Raw genomic sequence first — 23,291 nt, 5'->3', positions numbered from 1 at the left:
GGCATGGTTTTCCTTTTATATTATCTAAAGAAATGCTACATTGTACCACTTTTTAAAAAAGTACACTCATCTGATTTCCTGGATATATTCTTTAAAAATGTATAACCACATGATTTTATATTTGTGTTGGGGGGAGGGGGAGCATTGATTTCTCTTACTTACTGTTTTGTTTCCTCTGCCATTCATGTTTCATGTTTTATGTTCAGTGCTTCAAATATTTGTATATAAAGATTTTAAAGTGCTCAAACTGCAACTGATTACAGTGGATTGTTTTCTGGTACAATGTTAATATTTACAATGAAATATAAAAAAAGTCATGATTTGTACATATAATATGCTTACAAATAAACTGTTGTGTTGATCAGAAAAAAAAAATCTGTTATATACAACTCACAGTGTTTTAGGGTACAAAAACATCTTCAGTTAAATTTTCTTTTATTTACTGGCACATGTAGAAAGTGTGAGCTATGCTTTCCATATGTGCCAGTATAATAAAAGAAATTCCCAGAGTTTCTGGGGTGATGAGAAAGTTTTGGTAATAGATGGTAATGATGATTGTATAACATTGGGAATGTAGTTTTGCCACTGAATTATATACTTAAAATATGGGTGAACTTTAAATGTGACATAATACAAGTGATGTAACATCTATTAGACCATCACCAAGACACTACTGCATCACAAATTATTTCTACAACCCAAAACATAAATTCTCCATTATCACCACTACTGAATAACCTCTTGGTGAAAGCATATCAGTCTAAGAAGAGTTTGCAGACATCACTCAGTACACACACACACATGTAGAAATGACCAGTTATCTATACATAGCAACTTTTAAAAGGGAAATTAGATTAACCTTTAACCTGATGCCTAATTTTTGCAATATAACTATCAAAATAGTAAAAGAAAAAGGAAAACTTTCACAAATAACCTGCATTACACTTTAGGGTTATTAAATTGTGACTAAACCTCTGCTTTCAAGATTACCTGTTTTAAAAGTCCTAGTTTACAGTTGAGAGATAGAAATGAGATTTTTTACAAATTCAGATGTTATTTTATTATATTAGTAACAAAGAGACAAATAGTGCTGTGTTGTATCTTAATAGACCAAATCCAACAATTTGAATACAACTGAAGCTCTATTTATTTGATCATCACCTACATTTTCCATGGCTGGTCCAAACAAGAATGAAGACTAGAACTGATGATTCTACCACAGAGCTGAAATTTTAAAATACAATCAGTTGGACTAGACTTTGAGTCCAGTTCAGATTAACTACCAAAAAATAGACACAACTAAACCGCTACATGACCAAGAATTTCCTTTAATCTGAGAGAAAAATTAATTTTCCCAATCTTTCTATTTTAAAAATATACACTAAACATCAGTGACTGAACCATGGATTAAAGCTAATAGATCATTGTGATAAAACAAAAGAAATATAACTGCAATATTATTTTTATCATTCATTCATTATAAACAAAACTCCTTTGGGATGCCCTCAAGTCTGTGTTTGTGTGCACACAGATTACCTAATACTTTTGGATCCTTTATAATTGATAAGTAGTTGATTTACAAAGTAAATTTAAATTTTTACTACCATAGTTCATGGGGAGAAATAACTTAAAGCAAAAACGAATTATTATATATAGTTTACATAGGTATATGTGTAAAGTCTGATCTTCAGGAATTATATGCTTTGGAGATAGTATAGAGGGGTGGGGTATGGGGGTGAAGTTGCCCTCACAACCTGTATTCAGTAATATGTGGTGGTAATGAGTATTCAGAATCCATCTTGAATATGGTTTTCAACAATGCCTTGAAGCATCCACGACTCCAGGATTTCAACAGATGAGATCCTAACACCACAAAAGGTTAGCCAGTTTCCTTACTCCAAGAATGTTCTTAAATTAATACTTTATCTATGAGGAAGACCCTTGGTCTTTGAATTTAGTTTTAAATAGTAACTGATGATCTCTTTGTTAAAATTAAGCAAAAACAATGCACCCAAATGCTGATTTGACTATTATGCCATCATTGAGCTCTTAATATTTTTAATGAAAACTCGTACTCACTCCTTAGTAGACTGGTTGTCTAATTCAGATATAAAGAAAGGCAAACAATAGTTAAGCAAGTTTCATAAACTTTAATAAAAGAAAAAAGACACTTCCAAAAATAAATGTCACACAAATGAAAAAGTTTTTTAAAGTATAAGATATTCCAGGAACAAAATCCTTTACTATCAAAATAGACTAAGTATTAAATCTATTGATGCTGAATGTTCAAATGCAGGGAAAATGTAGTTTATAATAATATAGTTAGTAAAAAGTAGTGTTTATCACGATATGGCTGTTCCAAGACATCACTTGTAACAGTTACATTTTTAAGCCCACATTATCTTAAACCTCCATTTCACTATTCATTACTTATTTTGTATTCATCTATTAAAACACATGGCATATTTTCTAGCAACAGATTTATTTGTGCTTTAATAATGAACCATGGTAAAACACTCGCATGATTTAAATACTATGTTAATGACTATACTCATCCATAATTTTGTACATTTATATAGCCATTCCAAAATTAGAAGAGCTACAACTATCCTTAAAATGACATTCATTCTAGTTTGATAAGCATGCTAAAGATTAAAGACATTTAATTTTTCCCAAGTTATTAGAACTTGCTTGCTTTCTTTAAAAGCTGTCATGATGACCTGCTTATTTAAAGCATTTTTAGCTGATAATTCATAAAAATGGAGGGATACATCATCTTAGAATTTCCTTTGTAATTTCTACAGTAAAAAATGAACACTGTCTTTCAAGCTGCAATGACATTAAAATTCTATTTTAGAAATTCCATATTTTAAAATGTTAAAGAAATACAATGTCAGTTACATCTGGAGGGGCATTTTAATCAATTAACTGAGCTACTCTTTAGGTTTATAAAGACTTTCTTCAGTGTGGGTGACTCTGCCTTATGCTCATTTCAGTAATCATAAATAATCCATTTTAGATGTGATTATTTATTTCACCCTATAATAAATTCTTCTCTATAACAAGGGTCCATTGTATATCATCTTATAGACTGACAATTTAGTGAAGAGATACCAACCTAAAACAAAAAAATTTACATAATTAATCTTCATGCAAAACTTTATACAAGTTTTGATCCTTATAGATAAAATAACTTTTAAATTTTTTATCTTAAGTAATTAAGACAAATAGTAGAAAAAGCATTTTATTTATATGGAAAAGGCTACAGTAAGATCTGTAAAAGGTGTCAATATAATATTGCCTATACAGAAAAAAATTCAAATGTGAATAGCAACAAATAAAAGTTACACATCTTCCTACTTAGCAGTGCAATTAATTCACATTGCAATAGTTAAGTCAAGTATAACAAAATCAAAACAAGTGTTTCTCCATAATCAGTATACTGAGAATTACAGTGTAAAGATCATTTCAGGTTTAAGAAATCTGCAATCTATCTACAGAATATCCTAAGACAAGGGAGACAGACAATTAATTCATTTAATCAGTTGTTGGTTTTTTTCAATACTGTTCACAGGAAAAAAATAATGAATTGATGTACATGGTAAATAGAATATATTTAGTCTATACAGTAAAAAAATACAAATTATAAAGTGAGCTAACAAAGAATGAAATCTCAATACAGATTTATAAAACTGACATCTTAAGACAGCACACACAGGATTTCTCATGTAAAAACACCTAGTTTCAGCAAAAAAATAATTTGGTTGCCTTTCAGCTGCACTGTAGATCTTGTAAGCTGAAGATGCAGATGTCCAAGTGTCTTAAAAACCATAATAAATGTCTTTCTTAATGCATACAAAATGATAGATGCTCTCATCACAGTCTTAAGGGTATTTTTGGAAGTTTGTTTTGTCTTGCTTTAGAAACACATTTAAAATGGGTAAAAATCAAGGGATTTCATGGTACACTGAAACAGTAAACAGTGCTCAATTTACTGCTAATGTTGACCAAAAAAAAAAAAAAACCCTAGATTTTACAGTACTCTGGTATATATGAATTTTTTAAAAATTTACATTGCGTATTTCTGAGTCCATTCTCTTGCATGTCTGTTGTATCTGTAGGCATACAAAAAGCATATAGTAAAAAAACCCACAAATGTAATCTTTTAGAAGCATCTATCTACATAAAACTAATTATTCTACCTTATGTTTAATTGCAATAATATATATAACAATTATTAGATCAATGAGACTTAATGCAGAAATAAAACAGAAAACATAAATCACTTCTTAACTCATGGATTCTTCTAAAACCTCTATGAAAATCTACCTACAATATAAACAACAAAATGGAAAACCCAATTTCTAATAGAAATCTATGAAAAACAACTCTAAATGGACATTATCTACAAATTGCAAATTAACTATGATACCAGCAAGATGAAGTAGCTTGAAAATTAGGTCACAGTTTAGTGCCAGTAGTAGTGGTGGTGGGAGGCTACTAAAGATAACTTCTCTTTCTGGGAGAAGATAAAGAACACAATATACAATATTTTCCAATCATCAAATATTTTCATTTTTAATATACTGTGTAGAATTACATATGGTTCTTTCCCATCAAAGAACATGAGCTACTGTACAAACACAGAACATGTACTATCAACTAATAAAGGATTAAACAGAAAATGGGAAGGAACAAGATTTTTTACAAAAAGACTTGAGTTTTAAAAGAAAGGCTTACTTCATAAGATAAACTTAACACAAACATAATAAGCATAATTAAATGTATTTAAGTATATTAATAATACTCGGGTTTTGGCAGACCACCATAGAAATCACCCCAACAGAAATTAATATAAGTAAACACTTACTTTTCTTTGTCTGATTTATAGATTTGTGCAATATCTGGTACTAAAGGGTCATCTGGATTAGGATCACAAAGTAGAGAGCATATGGATAATAAAACTAGATTTAAAAGAGAATATCATATTAGATAATGATCTTTCTACTTTATACAAAGATGTAAAAATAATTTTACTGAATATACATATTGAACTTATAAATAAAGCAAAATAAAATGAGAGCATTAAATTTTATACTAATTTTGGTTGGAAGCAAATATCCTTAATTTTTAAAATTATAAAAGCATCTATGTAATGTATACAAATGCAAAGTTATTATACCTTTTGAAGTTTTACATTCTATTTGAATTTCTATTTCTTAAAAACATGTAAACTTCTAAAGTAGCTATTAACAACAACCTTTAACTCAAGTGTTCTCTACAAAAATATTTTTAGATAATTAACAATACTCGAAAACAGCACATAATCAAAAAACTTTCAGAATGGCATCCTAATGAATGCAAAACTGTCCACTTTAAAAATCCTAATTTAATGCAAAAAAATCTGTATTCTAATTAATTCAAGTAGGGCAATCAAATTACAGTTAACAGTCCAATTCATTTTTGACTCATGTGCATACTCTGACTTAGTGCTACAGATTGTCTGCCAAGAAGGAAAATGTGTAAGATCTGTTCAATTAGCCTTTTTTCCCATATAACTTATTTATATCACATACATTCAAAAAGCATGTAAACTGATATCTTGACCTAACTTGTATATTTTAAAATATAATGAAATTTGAAAGTCGTTTCTTGTTTACTACCTAAAAATACTAATGCATAACTACACTTAAAAAAGGGAGACCTGAGTATCAGAAATCAGAGGCAGCAAGGACACTGGTTCCTCATTTGTTTCAATTGCATGCCATCATATATATATGTATTGAAGGGGTACTTATGGAATCTTAGGAACTACCTCCCTTCTCTACTCTGTTCTTTAATGCTCCTTTATCTTTTCCAGCCCCTTCAAATCTGAAGTCAGATATATAAAGTAGAGTTGACTCTTAAATGACTCTTAAATGAAAGGGTGTGCTAAGAACTTATGAAAAACCTGTTTTATTCACATTCTTTTCTTCCCTTCAGTCCACTGAGATTTTAAGCCTTATATATTAAACCAACTGGATATGTTTTCTGGGATATCCTATTGAATACACCTCTGAAAAACTTCCTGACTACATTCACGATTAAAAAGCAAACTAAGGGAAGCGAACTTGTCTCAACGGATAGAGTGTCCGCCTACCACATGGGAGGTCCACGGTTCAAACCCCGGGCCTTCTTGACTCTTGTGGAGCTGGCCCATGCACAGCGCTGATGCGCACAAGGAGTGCCGTGCCACGCAGGGGTGTCCCCCACATAGGGGAGCCCCATGCGCAAGGAGCGCACCCCCTAAGGAGAGCCACCCAGCGCAAAAGAAAGTTCAGCTTGCCCAGGAGCAGCGGCTGCACACACGGGGAGCTGACACAGCAAGATGACACAACAAAGAGAGACACAGATTCCTGGTGCCACTAACAAGAATAGAAGCGGACACAGAAGAACACACAGCGAACAGACACAGAGAACTGGGGCGGGAGGGGAGGGGAGAGAAATAAAAAATAAAAACAAATCTTTTTTAAAAAAAAGCAAACTAAGAATTTGGAAATAGAGAAAAATAAGATACATGTAAACAAATGAGCCAAGTATAAGCTACCATTATAAAATAAGCAAGAGTGAGGTTCCTCATCACCCTACTTCTGCCACCTGGAGCCATTTGCCTTGATCTCACTACTATGAACAGACCAAAGATAAGAAAAAAATTAATAATAATAAATATTCATGTGAGCATTTACTATGTGCCAGGTACATAATGATCTTATGTGGTAGTAATATTACAATCCCATTTTACATGAGGAAACTAAGGTTGCTTGAATTCTTAAAGGACAAAGCTTCCAGAAGCCAACTATACTAATTATTTTTATAAAAGCTACCAATGTCTGAACACAAGTGCTGCTTGACATCTGGCAATCTGCCATTTCTTTTGTCTTTGTAAGTACAGAGCTGTAAGCCAAATGACAAGCATTTTATGACACCATTCCAGGAATGAATGTATTAATTTGAATAACCCTTTGACACAAAATCTCTCTCATACCTAGCACATAGCAGTTGCACTGTGTGAAAAATTTTAAAAAGTACATTAGAATCTACATGACCATTTTAGATAAACATTTTAGGGCAGTAAAACTGTCATTCAAAATAAATAGACCTGAAGGGCTATTATTTATCTAATACTTGAAATAATTATAGCTGTGTACTCTGCTTCCTATACAGCTTCCTATCCATGAAAAAAAGTTACATCTTTAGGTAGCATTTATAAAAAATTAAATGATCATGGATTCTTCCCATGAATCCTTCAATAGAAACAATTTTCTTGAATTCTACAGAAAGGGAAAACTATCAAGTTACTTCAGGGGCAAAAGCTCCCAACCCAAACAATATTTCCAACTGTCAAGTTCTCTTCTGTTAGGAAAACAAGATGCAAATTAAAAGTGCAGGAATAAGAAAAAAAATCGGCTAATGAAATGACTTCAAATGCCCTATATATGCCTCTAATAACTGAGCAAAAAAAATGCTATAAATCTGTGAAAGTTAAGAATCAGCATAGATTATGCGTCAGTCATTTATAATGATGTCATTGATTATTCAAAGTTTAGACTAACATGCTACATGTACTGATTGGCATTATTCCAAAGTATAAAATATATCTTTCATAAATAATTTATTTTATCAGACACATATAATTTTCCTTCTTGGTGATGTAAATCAGATGTAAAGTTTTACTCAATAAATCCATTTAATGAATGGGACAACTGGTCTTAAAATTTTATTTTTATTTCCTTTTATTCCTACATTTTAAAAACACGAAGCCCAAACTAAAGGTGTAAAATGTCAACAGGCTTAGCTCCAAATTTCTCTCTCTCACATTTCAAATTTCTTCTCATTTCATCATGTTTAGATTTGTGCATGAAGCCTCCTCCCCCCTCAAGCTAACTGCTACTAGCCAAAGAGTAATATAGGAGCTATGAAAGCAAGCAAATCAAAACAGGAGAAAACAGTAGAATGATTCTTTTAAATTTTCGCCCCAGTTATTTCTGCTGTACTATTCTTGTCATACTGTTATCAACTGTTATAAATCTGATAAATGAAATTACCTTTTGATACAGTCAGAGCTGGTGACCACTGTGACCTCAGGATATCAAGACAAATACTTCCATTACTGTTTATATTTGGATGGTAAATTTTTGTTGTGAAAGCAATCTATACATAAAACAAAAATGTGATGATCTATGAATCATGCACAAACAAAACCGATCTGCTCTACAGCAAACTGTCTTCAATTTTATGTGATCTTACAGGAGATACGTATTTAACACAAACCGAATAAGCATCTACTTTGTGCTACATGCTACATGTAGTTCTAGCTGAGAAGCAAATAAGTCAATTTCACCCCCCCTTCCCCAAGAAATTTAGAAGTATTTCAGAATATAATAAGTGCTTTATAAAGTAGCTGGTATGGTTAGTTGAGTGGTACCTGAAGTAATTAACCATGGTTTTCATCATGCCTCAAAGTGATCTTTTTCTTAATTTGATTATCAATGATATCTGCAAAGTAATACTTGTATCTAAGTATAGGGTGCTGATCCCATTTCAGTGGTAAGTTGAAGGGTCTCTGTTTAGTTAATGTCCTAAGAAATCTACCAAGAATATTAATCTTTCACAAGAGCTGTTGTCATATCATTTCATGTAAACAATGATAATCAGGTATTTTAACCTTGATATACTCATTATTTTCTTTTTAAATCTAATTTAAATTTAATAAGAACATGTTTTCATCTCCCCCACCATACTAAATGGACTGTGTCCTTTTACTTTTATATTTCCAAATGTAATATATTAATAACACAATAAGTGCTAAATGTTTGATGAATATTTAAAATCTGAGTAAGAAGGGCCAACTTCAGAAAGATAATCCCTTGAATGGAAAAGTCTGATTCTTGAATACAAAAACTTCCCAAAGAACATATAATAAGGAGGGAAAAGAAAATGAACCATATTTATAATATATTAGGCCCTGCCTTTTGCTATACAGACATAATACAAAATTTGAGTAAGAAAGCATATTTTAGATTCAGTAGTTTTATGATATGCACGTACACACACACACACACAAATATCCACATCTTTTATATCATGAAAATATCTCTGGGAAGAGAGTAAAATCCCTGATATGAGAGTCACATTAATTATAAAAATAAAAATACCTTTGGTGGTTTAAAAGGATAGTCTGTCGGAAAATGTACGGTGAGAAAGAAGACTCCACCTTGATATGCACTATCAGGCTGAAATTACAAATATTTACATCAGTGTTTACTATATTTATTTAGTACTTATAATTATTTTCTCCACAGATTATCACGTTGACAAAGATGCCATCATTTTGCCATAAGTTCATATCATTTACCTTGAAACAGGTTTCCCTTTGTAGATATGAAGAAAGATTTTCCAACCAATCACGTTGACATCACAGAGTTTAAAACAAAACAAAAATAGGATACACGCAGTGGTATGGCTTGCCCAAACAAATCTGTTTATGATTGCTATTTTATTAAAGATCAGTACACACACACGGCTGCTATGAGAAAAGAATAATTTTCTGCAGCAGTAATTAGTATGAAAAAAAAGGATTGGGGCTAGGATTTATGTTCTTATTCATAAAACTAAGTTTGTTTTAAGGGGCAAAATGAAGACAAAATGAAGAGATAAAGTTATGAAAAGAAAAGGCTAAATGACACTGTTTGGACCTCAAATCTTCATTTATTACAAGTAAAATAATGTGGAAAATATCTTATAATTTTATTAATGATTGAGTCAACATCTCTACTCTTTCCAAATTACATTTATCTTGGTGAATGATTTAAAATCTTAAACTAAATTACATCCAGATTCAATGAAAAGCAAAAAAACTTCAAATTAGAGTTAAATAAATTTCAGTATTCATGGAATTATAAAACTTGGAAACAACTTTACAAGCGGAGGTTTAAATATGGCAATTAGAAAATACTTATAAATTACAAGAAAAAATAATTAAAAAGAAAAGCAAAAAAGTAGCAAAATACCCCTATTATATTAACGTTTGGTAATAAAGGCAAGAATATCATTACTTCTTTCTTAAGTTTAGGCAAATACATTAAAGGACTGTAATGTATAATTATTCTTACTCTATGTTTTGCTTAATTCTAGTTCATCAAAGATTGTAAAGAATATAGAAAATGTAAACAAATTACAATGACAGATATGATCTGCTTTGAAATTCAAATGATACTACAGAATACTATAGAGTGGCATGCTTATAAAACTGAAGAGAGGTATGAACAATATAATTGTAACCAATTTGCTACATGTGATTCACCTAAACAATACTTGTAAAGGACTACAATTCAAATGGTAAGTGTGAGCCTTCAAATTTTGAGTAAGCAATGAAACCCAAACAGAAATAACTAGATTCTTATTGAAGATTGTTATTTAAATTATATATTGCATTTTAAATAACAATATAATAATTTAGTAATTTGAGACACTTGTCTAGGAATCCTACTCTGAAAATTATTACTTGTTTTTTTCTAACAGTTAAACATGAGGCAATAAAATTAAAAATTCTATGGCTTATTAGATAAAGCTCTTTCAGGGCAGGGAAGAGACAGTGATGTTCACGGAAATATGTTACTAATGTATTCTCACCCAGAAAGTAGATTTGAGCTGTCAGTGCCCATTCTTAGGTGATCATTTTTGCTCGGAGAAAGAAAAGCCTGTTTCAAGTCATAATTGTCTATTGGGTGCAGAAAGAAATAATCTTAACAAAGAATAATAAGTATTAAGAGAAGCCAGTCATAAAACAACTGGTAATTTTGAATTCAGGAAAATGTAACAAAATTAAAAGCAACAGACTCATAACTTTGCAAAAATATATCCATTGCAAAATTTTATCTGTTCTCTCTCACAAATAAGAACAGTGATGAAACTTATCTTTGCAAATTAGTACTTATTTCTTAAAGGAATTTTATTATTGGATTAATGAGATTTATTTCTAACTTATTAAAACTACTGATGTGAGAATGATTATGCTTAGTTCTGAACAATGACTTTTTTGTATTAACAAAATAAACTGGCAGCCTGGTTGAAAATTGGGGATGATTCAATGTTATGTGAAATCAAGGATTTGGCAATGGAAAACATCACAGTACTCCTAGCATGTAGTTGCCACCAAAGCTCTAGAAAATCATCATACATCCTTAATCACATTATGCTTACTAGGTGATTTATAGTACAAGAAAACTCAACTTTAGCCACAAACATCTGATCAAAGGTGAAATGGCAAGAATGAGGTATAGCTAAGGATATTAACTTCATATATATGAATCATACTTACAGGGCCCATAATAGTTGCTTGCCAGTGGAACACTGAAACAAACAAAGGAGTTTCAGAGTCATTTACAAATGTACAAACCTATATTATTAATGGTAGCAAAATCCGAGCAATAGAGCAAAGCTTACAGTCATCTCCCACAGGTCCAGCTGAACAGTGAGCAGGTGGATCACGTTGCAGATCACTCAATTCCTGAAGCAAAGCAAAAATATTTAATGTGAATTCTTTTTCCAGTAAAACAACGGTAAGAATCCACATACTAATGGAGTTTCACTTCAAAACCCATTTTAGGCAGTTCTATTCAAAATATAAAAAACACAAAATTTACCCTGTCACTGACTACTGGAAGCATATGAAAATAAGGTGTTAAATTCCTTCATGAGAAAGTGCCAACCTTTGGAAAAATTAAATAGTTTAAAACATTGTGTCTCTGTCTCTCTCTGTCTCTCTGTCTCTCTGTCTCTCTGTCTCTCTCTCTCTCTCTCTCTCTTTCTTTTCTTTTGAGGTACTGGGGGCTGGGGATTGAACCCAGGACCTCATATGGGAAGCCGGTGCTCAACCACTGAGCCATATTGTCTCCCGAGTTGGTTTTTTCATTTGTTTTGCTTCTTGTTGCTGTTGTTGTCATTTGTTGGTGTTGCTGTTGTTATTGTTTTAGGAGGCACCGGGAACTGAACCGGGGACCTCCCATGTGGGGAGCCAGGGTTCAACTGCTTGAGCCACATCTACTCCCCTATATTGTTTTTAACATCCCTTAGACAAAAATATTTACTGAGTATCTACTCTATGCAAAGTAACTTATATAAGTACTAGGAAAACAATATATAAGACACAGGTCCTACTTCCAACAAGTTTACAATCTAATGAGGAAGAAAGAAGGCTCACAGAGAGATGGCTATTTAAGGAATAACTTGAAGGTTCAGTGGAAAGAAAGAACAGTTGGATCCTGTTTTGAAACTTACAACATTGATTCAAATGCTATTTTTTTTTTTTTTTTTTGCTTTGAAGGCAATGAAGGAAGGCTCATGGAAAGGACAAAAGGGAAACGGATGTAGCTCAAGTGATGGGGCCTCTGCTGGCCAAGTGGGAGGAATTGATTCCTGGGGCCTCCTAGTGAAAAAGAAGAGAACGCGTGCCTCTGCGGCAAGCCAGTGCCTGTGTGGCAAGCCAAGTACCTGCACAGCGAGCTGAGTGCCTGCATGGTGAGGCGAGCGCCCGCATAGCAAGCCACGTGCCCGTGTGGGTACCTGCGCAGTGAGCCAAGTGCCTGTGTGGGCGCCTGTGCGGGTGAGCCAAGTGCTCACACGAGTGCCTGTGTGATGAGCCAAGTGCCCACGCAGCAAGCCAAGTACCCGTGCGGTGAGCCAGGACCTGCGCAAGTTGAGTCACACAGCAAAACGATGATGCAACAAAAGAGAGATGAAAAGGAGAGTCAAGGTGAAGCACAGCTGAGACCAGGAACTGAGGTGGTGCAATTGACATGGAACCTCTCTCTACAACCGAGGTCCCCAGGATCAAATCTTGGTGGATCCTAGTGGAGAAAGACAAGAAGACAAAAAAGAGAAATAGATACAGAAGACCACCCAGCAAATGGTCACAGACAGCAAAAACAGCAGTGTGTAGGGGGGACGGGGGGAGGAAGAGGGGAAGGGAGAAAAAGAACAAAGCTTTAAAGTTTGGGCAGTCCTGGGTTGGAATGGCAGTTCTACCATAACTAGCTCTGTAACCTTGGGGAAATGACTTAACTTCCTTAATCTCAGCTGGCAATATTAAAGGTACATATTCATTATAAAGAACTATAACTGAGAAACCTAATTTAGTCTGAAATATCAGAGAATGTCTCTGAGGAAGTGATATTTAAGCTGAAATCTGCAGTATGAGTGGGAGTTAGTTTTGGGGAAATGAGTGACAGTAGCATAAGATGAGGTTGGAAAGGTAGGCAGAAGTGAGGCTTTTAGGATAATATATACCATGTTATGGATTTGGAAGTTTTATACCAAGTGGGTTGGGGAAGGGCTTTAAGAAATGGCATGATCTGATTTTAAAGATATGTATTGAACGGGTATATGTACTGAGTAGGTTAGAGATGGGAAAAACGAAAAGCTATAGGCAAAATAAATGGGGGCATGGATTGGTAAAATGGCAAAGAGATAAAAGAGGATAAATCTGAGATATTTTGAAGGACCTATCATAGGATTTGATGAAGAATTACATGTGCAGAGTGAAAAAGAGAGGCTGTGGATACATATGATGAAAATTAGTGAAAGCTAAGATTTACTCCATGTTTTATTGTTTTAATTAATTTAACAATCTTCATGAGTACGGGTTACGCTCCCCATTTTACAAATGAAGAGTGAAGATAACGCACTTCATTGCATGCTCATGTAACTAGCAGGAAATGCTTCCTTGTATGCTAGTAGGTAAAGGGAACTGGGATGCAAATCTGGGTAGTTGAAGTTCTCACTTTTTAGCTTCAACAAATATACAAATATAGATGCCATTTACGGAGATGGTAACTTTAGAAGACAGGTTAATTTGGATCCCTGCGAAACCAAGAAAAAAAACTAGTTCTAAAAAAAGACTAGAAATCTAAAAACCATTCTATATACCTGGTATTTAAAACATTTTCATGGGAACGCATGTAAACAAATACTGCCTTTCATCAGATCTAAGCTGTCATCACCTATAAATCACGTTGTTATTTTATGTACCACTAATTAAGGAAAACTGTTGCCAATTAATTTTAAGACACCATCAACTATAAGATGCATCCAGAGTCTAGAAATGTTAAGAATGTAAAAAGATGTGCACTTTAGGATCACTGTAATATGATACCTACAGCGACAGAGACAAACAAGGCAGAGCAGCAGTAGGGAGGAAAAGGCTTTCCTAAGAAAGTGATATGTGAGCTAAGTAATTGAGCAAAGTGCATACTTGGGTCTCCTTCCAAGTCCAAACTTCTTTTCCAGTGCACCTTGGTACTTTCAGTTTTGTTTTTGTTGCTGTTTTTAGAAGCTGGTGCTGTGCTTCTCTATTTAACAACACTTATCAGGGTGAGCTGCTTTTTTGGTTCATGTATAGTTAAGAGATAAAGAGGAGGACTTTAGTCTTTGACTTTGTTATAGTGGGTAAAAGCAAGGTTCTGAAGTTTAAGTCTGGGTGCTACCACTTACTTGCCACATGATCTCTCTCTCTCTCTTCTCTCTCTCGCTCCAAACCTCTATTTTAACATAAAATGGCATTACTACATTCATCCACAGTTTCTATGCTAATCAAGTGAAATGATACATGTACAGTGCACAGGAGTCTTTGGCATAAACTAGGCATAAAAATAAATACATTAAGATAATATAGAATTCATGACAACCATCCAAATCTCTAACAGCAAAACACATTTATTTAAATAGTTTAACAGATTGGGGAAGGCACAGTTACCAAACACACCCCATTTTAGAATGATTGTGCCTTATTTTTATTTTTTAAAAAGATTTATTTATTTATTTAATCCCCCCCTCCCCCCCGCCGTTGTCTGTTCTCTGTTTCTCTTTGCTACATCTTGTTTCATTGTCCGCTTCTGTTGTCCGCAGTGGCACGGGAAGTGTGGGGGAAGTGTGGGCGGCGCCATTTCTGGGCAGGCTGCACTTTCTTTCTTTCGCGCTGGGCGGCTCTCCTTACGGGGTGCACTCCTTGCGCGTGGGGCTCCCGTACGCGGGGTACACCCCTGCGTGGCAGGGCACTCCTTGCGCACATCAGCACTGCGCATGGGCCAGCTCCACGCTTGGGTCAGCTCCACGCTTGGGTCAAGGAGGCATGGGGTTTGAACCGCGGACCTCCCATGTGGTAGACGGACGCCCTAACCACTGGGCCAAGTCCGTTTCCCACATTGTGGCTTATTTTATAGTTGCCAAATTTAGGCTTTTATGAGATAGCGCCTGAAAATATTCATGTTGCGTTTTCTAAATATTAGGATAAATAGGACTTCTCTGCCCTTATTTTAACCACAAAGCTAGTTAATCAGAAAATGGCAGTTTCTAATTGCAGTAAAAAATTTATCATGTGTATATTTTACATAGAGATAATGTGTTTGCAAATAAATTACACATATATCAAAATACTTGTAAATTAATTATTTTATTAACAATCACAACAAAAACATATTTTACTTAGACTATCCTTGAACCATGGACAAATTTCAAATGCCAGGGTGTTCTTCAAATACTTAAAAAATACAGGGAGTAGATGTAGCTCAAGTGGTTGAATGCCTACTTCCCATGTCTGAGGCCGTGGGTTCAATTCCTGGTACCTTTAAAAAAAAAAAACATATATATATGTATGGGTGAGGTGTACGTTGGAGCTCTCTATATGGGTTTTATATTATTTTTGCAGCTGTCCTGTAAGTTCCAAAATATTTCAAAATTAAAAGTTAAAAAATATATATTATATAAAAATAGAGGCTATCTTGTGTTTATTATTGCTGTGTATCCTGATTTTATCTCCTTTACTAGGAGAAGGCAGAGTTAAGTAAGAGAGATGAAATCCAACAACCAAACTGCAAATTTATGAAATTGTCTACTTAAAACTTACCCACTGTAGAAAAGAGGCAGCTCACAGTGCATCAAACATCCTTAATGTGCACACTGGTAATTACTTGCTAATAAAAACTGTGGTAATGCTTTGGTGAGAACACTTGCCCTAGGATTTTTAGGAGGACTTTGATTTCTAATGTTCAACTTCTTTATCAAATCATGTGTGTAGAAATATGGTCCATTTACATTGCTTGGAAGTATGTAACTAATGCTACAGCACATATGGCTATCAGAAAACAAAAGAAACAATATATACCCTCCCTCACCCTCAAAACACAGATGTTAGATTTGAAAAGAAAAAGTAAAATTAAGACATTTAAGAAAATTCTGTGATATACTAATGAGGTGAAAATATAAAACAAAAATTAAAACCAAGCAACACCCCACCCTTTTTGCTCTTAAGTCTAGTCAGCACCCAGTGTACTTTTAGATAAGACACAAGAAATCAAGGATCACTTATATTCATTAAATTCTTCCTCTGATTTTGTTTACTCCAAGTTTTACTGAAACTGCTTATTTACCCCTGATTTATGCTTTCTCTGTTATCACTGGCATTCTTATTTATCAACCTTTAGCCTCATAGCCACATAGAGGGTTTAAAAAATAATTTAGTGATTCTCATATTATTTCAAAAGAATATGCTAGGATTAGTAATCTCTTCCTTGCTCTTCCCTCCCCCATAATAAGTGATTACTGATTATACAACTTGCTCAATACCAAAGGATCTTCAAATTTTAACTCAACATTGCTTACTGTTAATTAATGATCCCATACTCCCACTTCTTGAGCACTTCTTCCTATTCTACCACTACCCTGAAATCTAGGATGCACCCTATAAGTAACCTCTCAATAACTGTTTCATGACTTTTGCCTAGACTTCTTCATGGTCATGTTTTTATCCCATGCTGAATTAAAAGTAAAAGGTTGGGGAGTGGATGTGGCTCAAACAACTGGGTGTCTGCCTCCCACATGGGAGGTCCTGGGCTTGGTTCCAAGTGCCTCCTAAAGAAGACAAGCAGACGCTGAAACCAAGCAGACACTGCCACCAAGCAGACACTGCTAACAGCAGGGAGTGGAAGTGGCTCAAGCAACTGGGCACTCACCTCCCATATGGGAGGTTTTGGGTTCAATTCCTGTTGCCTCCTAAAGAAGACAGCAGACAATGTACAGACAGACACTGAAGCCATCTGAAGTGGGGGTAGGGAATTAAAAAAAAATAAAAATAAAAGGTTTCTAAGATGGAGCATTTAAAAGCATTCATTTTAGTAGTGTATGTGTGTATATGTGTTATAAAAATGAAACAAGGCAAATCAGTGCTTTGTGGGAAAATAACACATACATAATGAGAGAAAGCAATGTATAGTCAAACCCCTACAAGACCATTACCCAGACCAACCCGTTGTTAACCTATTGAACGAATACTTCCACCTACCGCTTTGGTAGGAAGTAAGCATGTCATTCATTAAGTATAAGCTGGCACGACCTTTTGGAGGGCAATTTGGCAATAAATGTAAGAGCAGAAAACACATATAGCATCTGACCTGGTACTTTCACCTTATAGAAATAATTGCCCACATAGTCAGAGATACATATATAAAGATGTTTAGTGTAGCATTTTTTATAGGTATGAAAGACTGAGAATAACCTAAATGTCTATCAATAAGGAAAAGGTTTCATAAAATGATATAACCATATTATGAAATACTGTGAAGCCATTAAAAAGAATGAGAACGATCTGTATATGCTGACATGGCAGGATGTTCAGTGACTATAACAGGGTGTTTGAATGAAAAGTACAAGTTGAAGAACAAGACATTATTATGATCCCATAATATAAAAATGTACTCACCATACATGCACAGAAAAAAAATCATGAAAGAATATACAACAAACTGTTGAGTAGTTACCTCTGGAAGTGTGCTATTACCTTTTATTTGTGTCTTCTATATAGTTTCAACTTTTAACAATACTTTTGTAACTTTTTAAAAGAAAAAGTAAAGATATTTATACAGGATCTTATACATTTTTAAAGAGATGAAATGGCATTTTCCCCCTCTCCATATATAAGCATCTTCTTTTTTTATAAAAATATTTGTAAGACAAGGGAAGATTGAGGAACTGTCACAGATTGGATACTAAGGTGACACAGCTAAATGCAACATGGGTCCTAGACTGGATGCTGCAAGAGGAAAAGAACATCAGTGGAATCTAGTAAACTCTGAATTAGGTATGTAGTTCAGTTAATAGCATTGTCCTAATGTTATTTTGCTCATTTTTAATAACTCTGCTATGGTAATGTACATTGTAATTATTAGGGGAAGCTGGGTGAAGGGTATATGTGAACTCTCATTATTTTTGAAACTTTTCTAAAGGACTAAAATTATCTCAAAATAAAACATTTTAATACTCTTTATCAATGTTCCAAAATAATTCACTGTCTTCTTTCCCATGCTTCCTCCATTCCATTCCTCACATTTGTTAATGGAACATTAGCCTCCCAATCACTTGGGTAAATATCTCAGGACTGTTTTGACATCTCTCTTCTTGACTTTCATCTATATAGTCAAACATACAATATATTCTACCTCAATAACCTTTACATTGCCTATTAGTTACTAAAACCCAAGCAACTACAGTTCAACTATAATTGTTTCCTAAACCCTATGTATTACTTCTATAATAATTTCTAAAAGCACAGCTCTGTATTTCAATCCTCTGCTTAAAATTTTTCAATGGCTCCCCAGTGCTTATTAAAGGCCATACTCAACTAATAAAGGTCTTTTCATGATCTAGTCCCAACACTAACCACTCAATTGAGTTCCCCTGCACAAACTTGCCTAGAGATTCTCAAAGAACTCTTTGGGTTTTCTAAAAACACTATCAGGTTGTTTATGAGGTCAAAATTAATTTCATAGTAAAACTAAGATATTATTTGCCCTTTTCATTCTCCATATCTTGTGAGTATACAGTAGTATTTTCCAGAAGCTTTAATAGCACATGATACTGTAACAGATTGAATGCATAAGCACATAGGGGGCTCCAGCTGTCATCTATAAACCACACAAAAAAAGGCATTTGAAAAAATGTAAAACAATGGTGCACTACTTTTTGTGTGTTTTAGAAAATAGTTATTTTTCATAAAAATATGTTAATATGTAATGGGTTTATTATTTTAAATTTGTATTAAATATTTTAAATTTTCTGTTCTATTTTCTAATATGGTAACTATTAGTAGATATAACCCATACAAACAAAAGCTCTTTGGGTGTTTTCAATTTTTAAGAGTATAAAGGATCTTGAAATGAAAAAGGTTGAGAACTATTAGTCTAGCCTGACTTCTTGATGCTCCCTGTACATGGATATAAGTTCTGAATTTCCTAAGTCCCCTTCTCCTGAAATAAGCTTCCCTCTATCTCTTCCTGCCCAAATTTTAACCATCCTTCTTAAAAGTGGCCTTCTTGCTATGGACCATAGCTAGTAGTAATATTTTGATAATGTTCTTTCATAATCTGTAACAAATGTTCCACAACAATGCAAGGTGTTGGTGAAGGGGTGATGTATAGAAGTTCTGCATGTTATACATGATTGTTTTTGTAAGCTCACAACTTCTCTAATAAAATAAAAATAATTTAAAAAGTGGCCTTCTCAATGACACAAGTTTAAAAGTCAGACCTGGATCAAATTCTGGACTTGCTACTAACCCTTGCTAGTTGTGTGATCTCGGGCAATTTATCTAACCTCTCTGGGTCTCAAAGAACTCCATTTGTAAAATGGAGATATCACTGGATACCTTGAAGAATTGTCTTGAGAATGAAATGACAACACCTAGCTTAATCTCTGGCATGTATAAAAGATGCTTAATAAACACTAATTTGTTCCTCCTTTTCTTTTTTTATTAGAAATATGTTTTTGGAAACCAGGACTTTTAAGCATTTATTCATGTATTCCTCTAAAATGTTAGAACAATGCCTTTCTCATAAGCTATTTGGTATTATTTTGAGTCATGCAATAAAATTTAAGAAAGAATGTGATCAGCAGAAGCTAAATATAATCATAAGAATTATCTCAACTCAATCTTTTAGAAATGCATATGATTAGATTTGTTGATGGAATAAAAATCAACTATTTCCTTATGTAGATACGCAGATTACATATAATAACATACATTAAGAGAGAATAGTTCAGGCCACTTAAAAATACTTTGGCTGTGGGAAGCAGATTTGGCTCAACAGATAGAGCGTTTGCCTACCCCATGGGAGGTCCAGGGTTCAAAGCCAGGGCATCCTGACCTGTGCAGTGAAGCTGGCCCACGCACAGTGCTGATGCACACAAGTAGTGCCCGGCCATTCAGGGATGTCCCCCATATGCAAGGAATGTGCTGCGAACGGAGAGCCACCCTGCACAAAAAAAGTGCAGCCTGTCCAGGAGTGGCACTGCACACACGGAGAGCTGACGCAGCAAGATGATGCAACAAAAAGAGACACAGGTTCCCAGTGCTGCTGACAAGGAATACAAACAGATACAGAACAACACTCAATGAATGGGAAGCGGACGTGGCTCAACTGGTAGAGCGTCCGCCTACCATATGGAGGGTCCAGGGTTCAAACCCAGGGCCTCCTGAACCATGTGGTAAACTGGCCCACGCGCAGTGCTGCTGTGCACAAGGAGTGCCATGCCACGCAGAGGCGCCTCTGTGTAGGGGTACCCCACGTGCAAGAAGTGCACCCCACAAGGAGAGCCGCCCTGCATGAAAAAAGCACAGCTGCTCAGGAGTGGCACCACATACATGGAGAGCTGATGTAACAAGCAAAAAAGAGATGCAGTTTCCCAGCACCACCTGACAATGCAAGTGGATGCAGAAGAACAAACAGCGAATGGTCACAAGAGGGCAGACAACAGAGGAGAAGGGGAGAGAAATAAAATAAATCTTAAAAGAAAAAACAAATACAGTGAATGGACAGAGAGAGTGGGGGGGGGAAGGAGAGAGAAATAAAAAATAAATCTTCCCATGTACAAGGTCCTGGGTTCAATTCCTGGGACCTCCTAATAAAACAAACAAACAAACAAATGAGAAAAACAACTCTCATTTGGGTAGTGGATGTAGCTCGGTGGTTGAGCACCTGCTTCTCATATATGAGGTCCTGGGTTCTATCTCTGGTACCGCCTAAAAAAAATAATTTTATATATTTATTATATATATATATATATATATATATATATATATATAAATATATATGTGTGACAGCCTTTTAAATAACATAATGACAGCTAAAATGAATCTCAAAATAATATTAAATATTAAAATATTAAAAACGCATGCCACTATCACAACTATTTTGAGGGAGGGGGTAACAACTATTTTCAATTTATAGAATGTATAATATTCTAGTAGAGTGCCCACAGCTACATAAAAGTTCTGTTAGAAGTTTTTTTTTCCTGCTTTAGAAGACCTCAAAACTCTTAAATATTCAGTCCTTATTGTTTATTTGGGCGTGTGGAGCTGGCCCACATGCAGTGCTGATGCACACAAGGAGTGCTGTGCCACGCAGGGGTGTCCCCCACGTAGGGGAGCCCCACACGCAAGGAGTGCGTCCGGTAAGACGAGCCACCCAGCGCGAAAGAAAGTTCAGCCTGCCCAGGAATGGCACCGCACACACAGAGAGCTGACACAACAAGATGATGCAACAAAAAGAAACACAGATTTCCATGCCGCTGACAACAGAAGCGGACAAAGAAGAACACGCAGCAAAATGGACACAGAGAACAGATAACTGGGGGGGGGAGGGGAGGGAAGAGAAATAAAATAAATAAATAAATCTTTAAAAAAAAAAAAAGGAATTCTAATCAGTGGCAATGCCTGGTGACAGAGCTGACCCTAGACGGGACTGCAGTTTGTGACATGGACAAAGTTTGTTTTTAATCTGTCCCATGTTCAATTTAACCAGCTGGACTAATTACAGCAGACATTTCTTAAGTACTTCTTTACCCTTTCTAAAAGGCAGCATGATTCTGCTTTTATACATCCCAACTCCATTCTCTCAGAGTTTTAAAGTTTAAAGATTTCATGTAATGCTATCAGATTATGATATTAATTAAAATTCTCACAAGTCACTGTCAGGCACATTTGTTGATGATTAAACTGGGGACTGAAAATCAAGAACTTATTCATTTGTGGAAAAAAATTTTCACAAGATGTAGTTTAAAAGGTATAGAAAAGAGGTCCTCTGGATTTTTAGATTAAAAGCAGCTACAGTAGTTCTATCTCCAAGAGTTACCTTCTGAACATGTTAATTAAAATTTAGAACACTCTGAGGAGTTTTAGATAGATAGTTTTTTTTCCTATCTGGTTGTGTCATCGTATTTTTGGTACTGTCTCTTCGCAAGGCAGGGAGCCTGCACCTCTCTGCGCCAGGAGGGGGGACCTGCACCCCTCCACACTGCGCAGCTCTGGGACAGCTTTTTTCTTTCTTTTCTTTTTTTACCAGGAGGTCCCAGGGTTTGAACCCAGGACCTCCATATGGTAAAGGGAGCTCAATTGCTTGAGCCACAGCCACTTTCCTAGATAAATATATTTTTGTAGAAATAAAAGATTCTTCAAGGACAGAAACATGCTCTAATAAGGAAGTGGCATAAAATAACTGCATTGACACTAACCTCTAAATCAGTAATACACACTGATATATGAAACATTAAAAAGACAACAAAATTTAACTCAAAATGGATCAAGGGCTTAAATATTAAAAACAACCATAAAACTCCTAGAAGAAAATGTAGCAAACATCTTCAAGTTCTCATGGTAGGGGGTAGTTTCTTAAATCTTATACCCAAAGCCCGAGCAACGAAAGAAAAAAATAGATAAATGGGATGTCCTCAAAAGTCAACACTTTTGCACCTCCAAGGGCTTTGTCAGAAGAGTAAAAAGACAGCCGACTCAACAGGAGAAAATATTTTGTAATCACATATCTAATAAGGGTTTAATATCCATGAAATATAAGATCATACAACTCAACAATAAAATGACAAAGTACCTGATTAAAAAATGGGCAAAAGACTTGAAAAAACAACAAGGAAGAAATACAAATGGCAAAGAAACACATGAAAAAATGTTCAGCATTACTAGGGATTAGGGAAATGCAAATCAAAATTACAATGAGATACCATTTCACACCTATTAGACTGGCTGCTATGAAAAAGTCAGAAAACCATAAATGTTGGTGAGGATGTGGAGAGAAAGGAAAGCTTATTTATTCACTGTTGGTAGAATGGTATGACCACTGTGGAGGACTGTTTGGCATTTCCTAAGGAAGTTGAATATAGACTTGCCACGGGACCCAGCAATACCATTGCTA

General features: G+C 34.8%; 1 protein-coding gene across 2 annotated transcripts in view; it reads right to left on the bottom strand.

Annotated features, from left to right (window-relative positions):
• Positions 1-2,130: 2,130 nt before the first annotated feature.
• Positions 2,131-23,291, bottom strand: part of UBE2D1 (ubiquitin conjugating enzyme E2 D1) — a 36,089-nt gene continuing 14,928 nt past the window's right edge. Inside the window, exons 1-7 of one of the 2 annotated variants that reach the window (XM_058298878.2) lie at positions 12,728-13,637; positions 11,485-11,548; positions 11,360-11,391; positions 9,195-9,272; positions 8,085-8,190; positions 4,871-4,964; positions 2,131-4,115 (exon numbers count right to left, since the gene is read on the bottom strand). In XM_058298878.2, the coding sequence (XP_058154861.1) occupies positions 4,070-4,115; positions 4,871-4,964; positions 8,085-8,190; positions 9,195-9,272; positions 11,360-11,391; positions 11,485-11,548; positions 12,728-12,838 (531 nt within the window). In that variant the 5' untranslated portion in view covers positions 12,839-13,637 and the 3' untranslated portion in view covers positions 2,131-4,069. Of the gene's footprint in view, positions 4,116-4,870; positions 4,965-8,084; positions 8,191-9,194; positions 9,273-11,359; positions 11,392-11,484; positions 11,549-12,727; positions 13,638-23,291 lie in introns of those variants that run through there. The other variant, XM_004473199.4, reaches the window with a different exon arrangement.

Source organism: Dasypus novemcinctus, chromosome 6, assembly GCF_030445035.2.
Source record: "Dasypus novemcinctus isolate mDasNov1 chromosome 6, mDasNov1.1.hap2, whole genome shotgun sequence".
NCBI lineage: Eukaryota > Metazoa > Chordata > Mammalia > Cingulata > Dasypodidae > Dasypus > Dasypus novemcinctus.
Note: the sequence above shows the minus strand (reverse complement) of the source record. Positions and strands in the feature narration are given on the sequence as shown.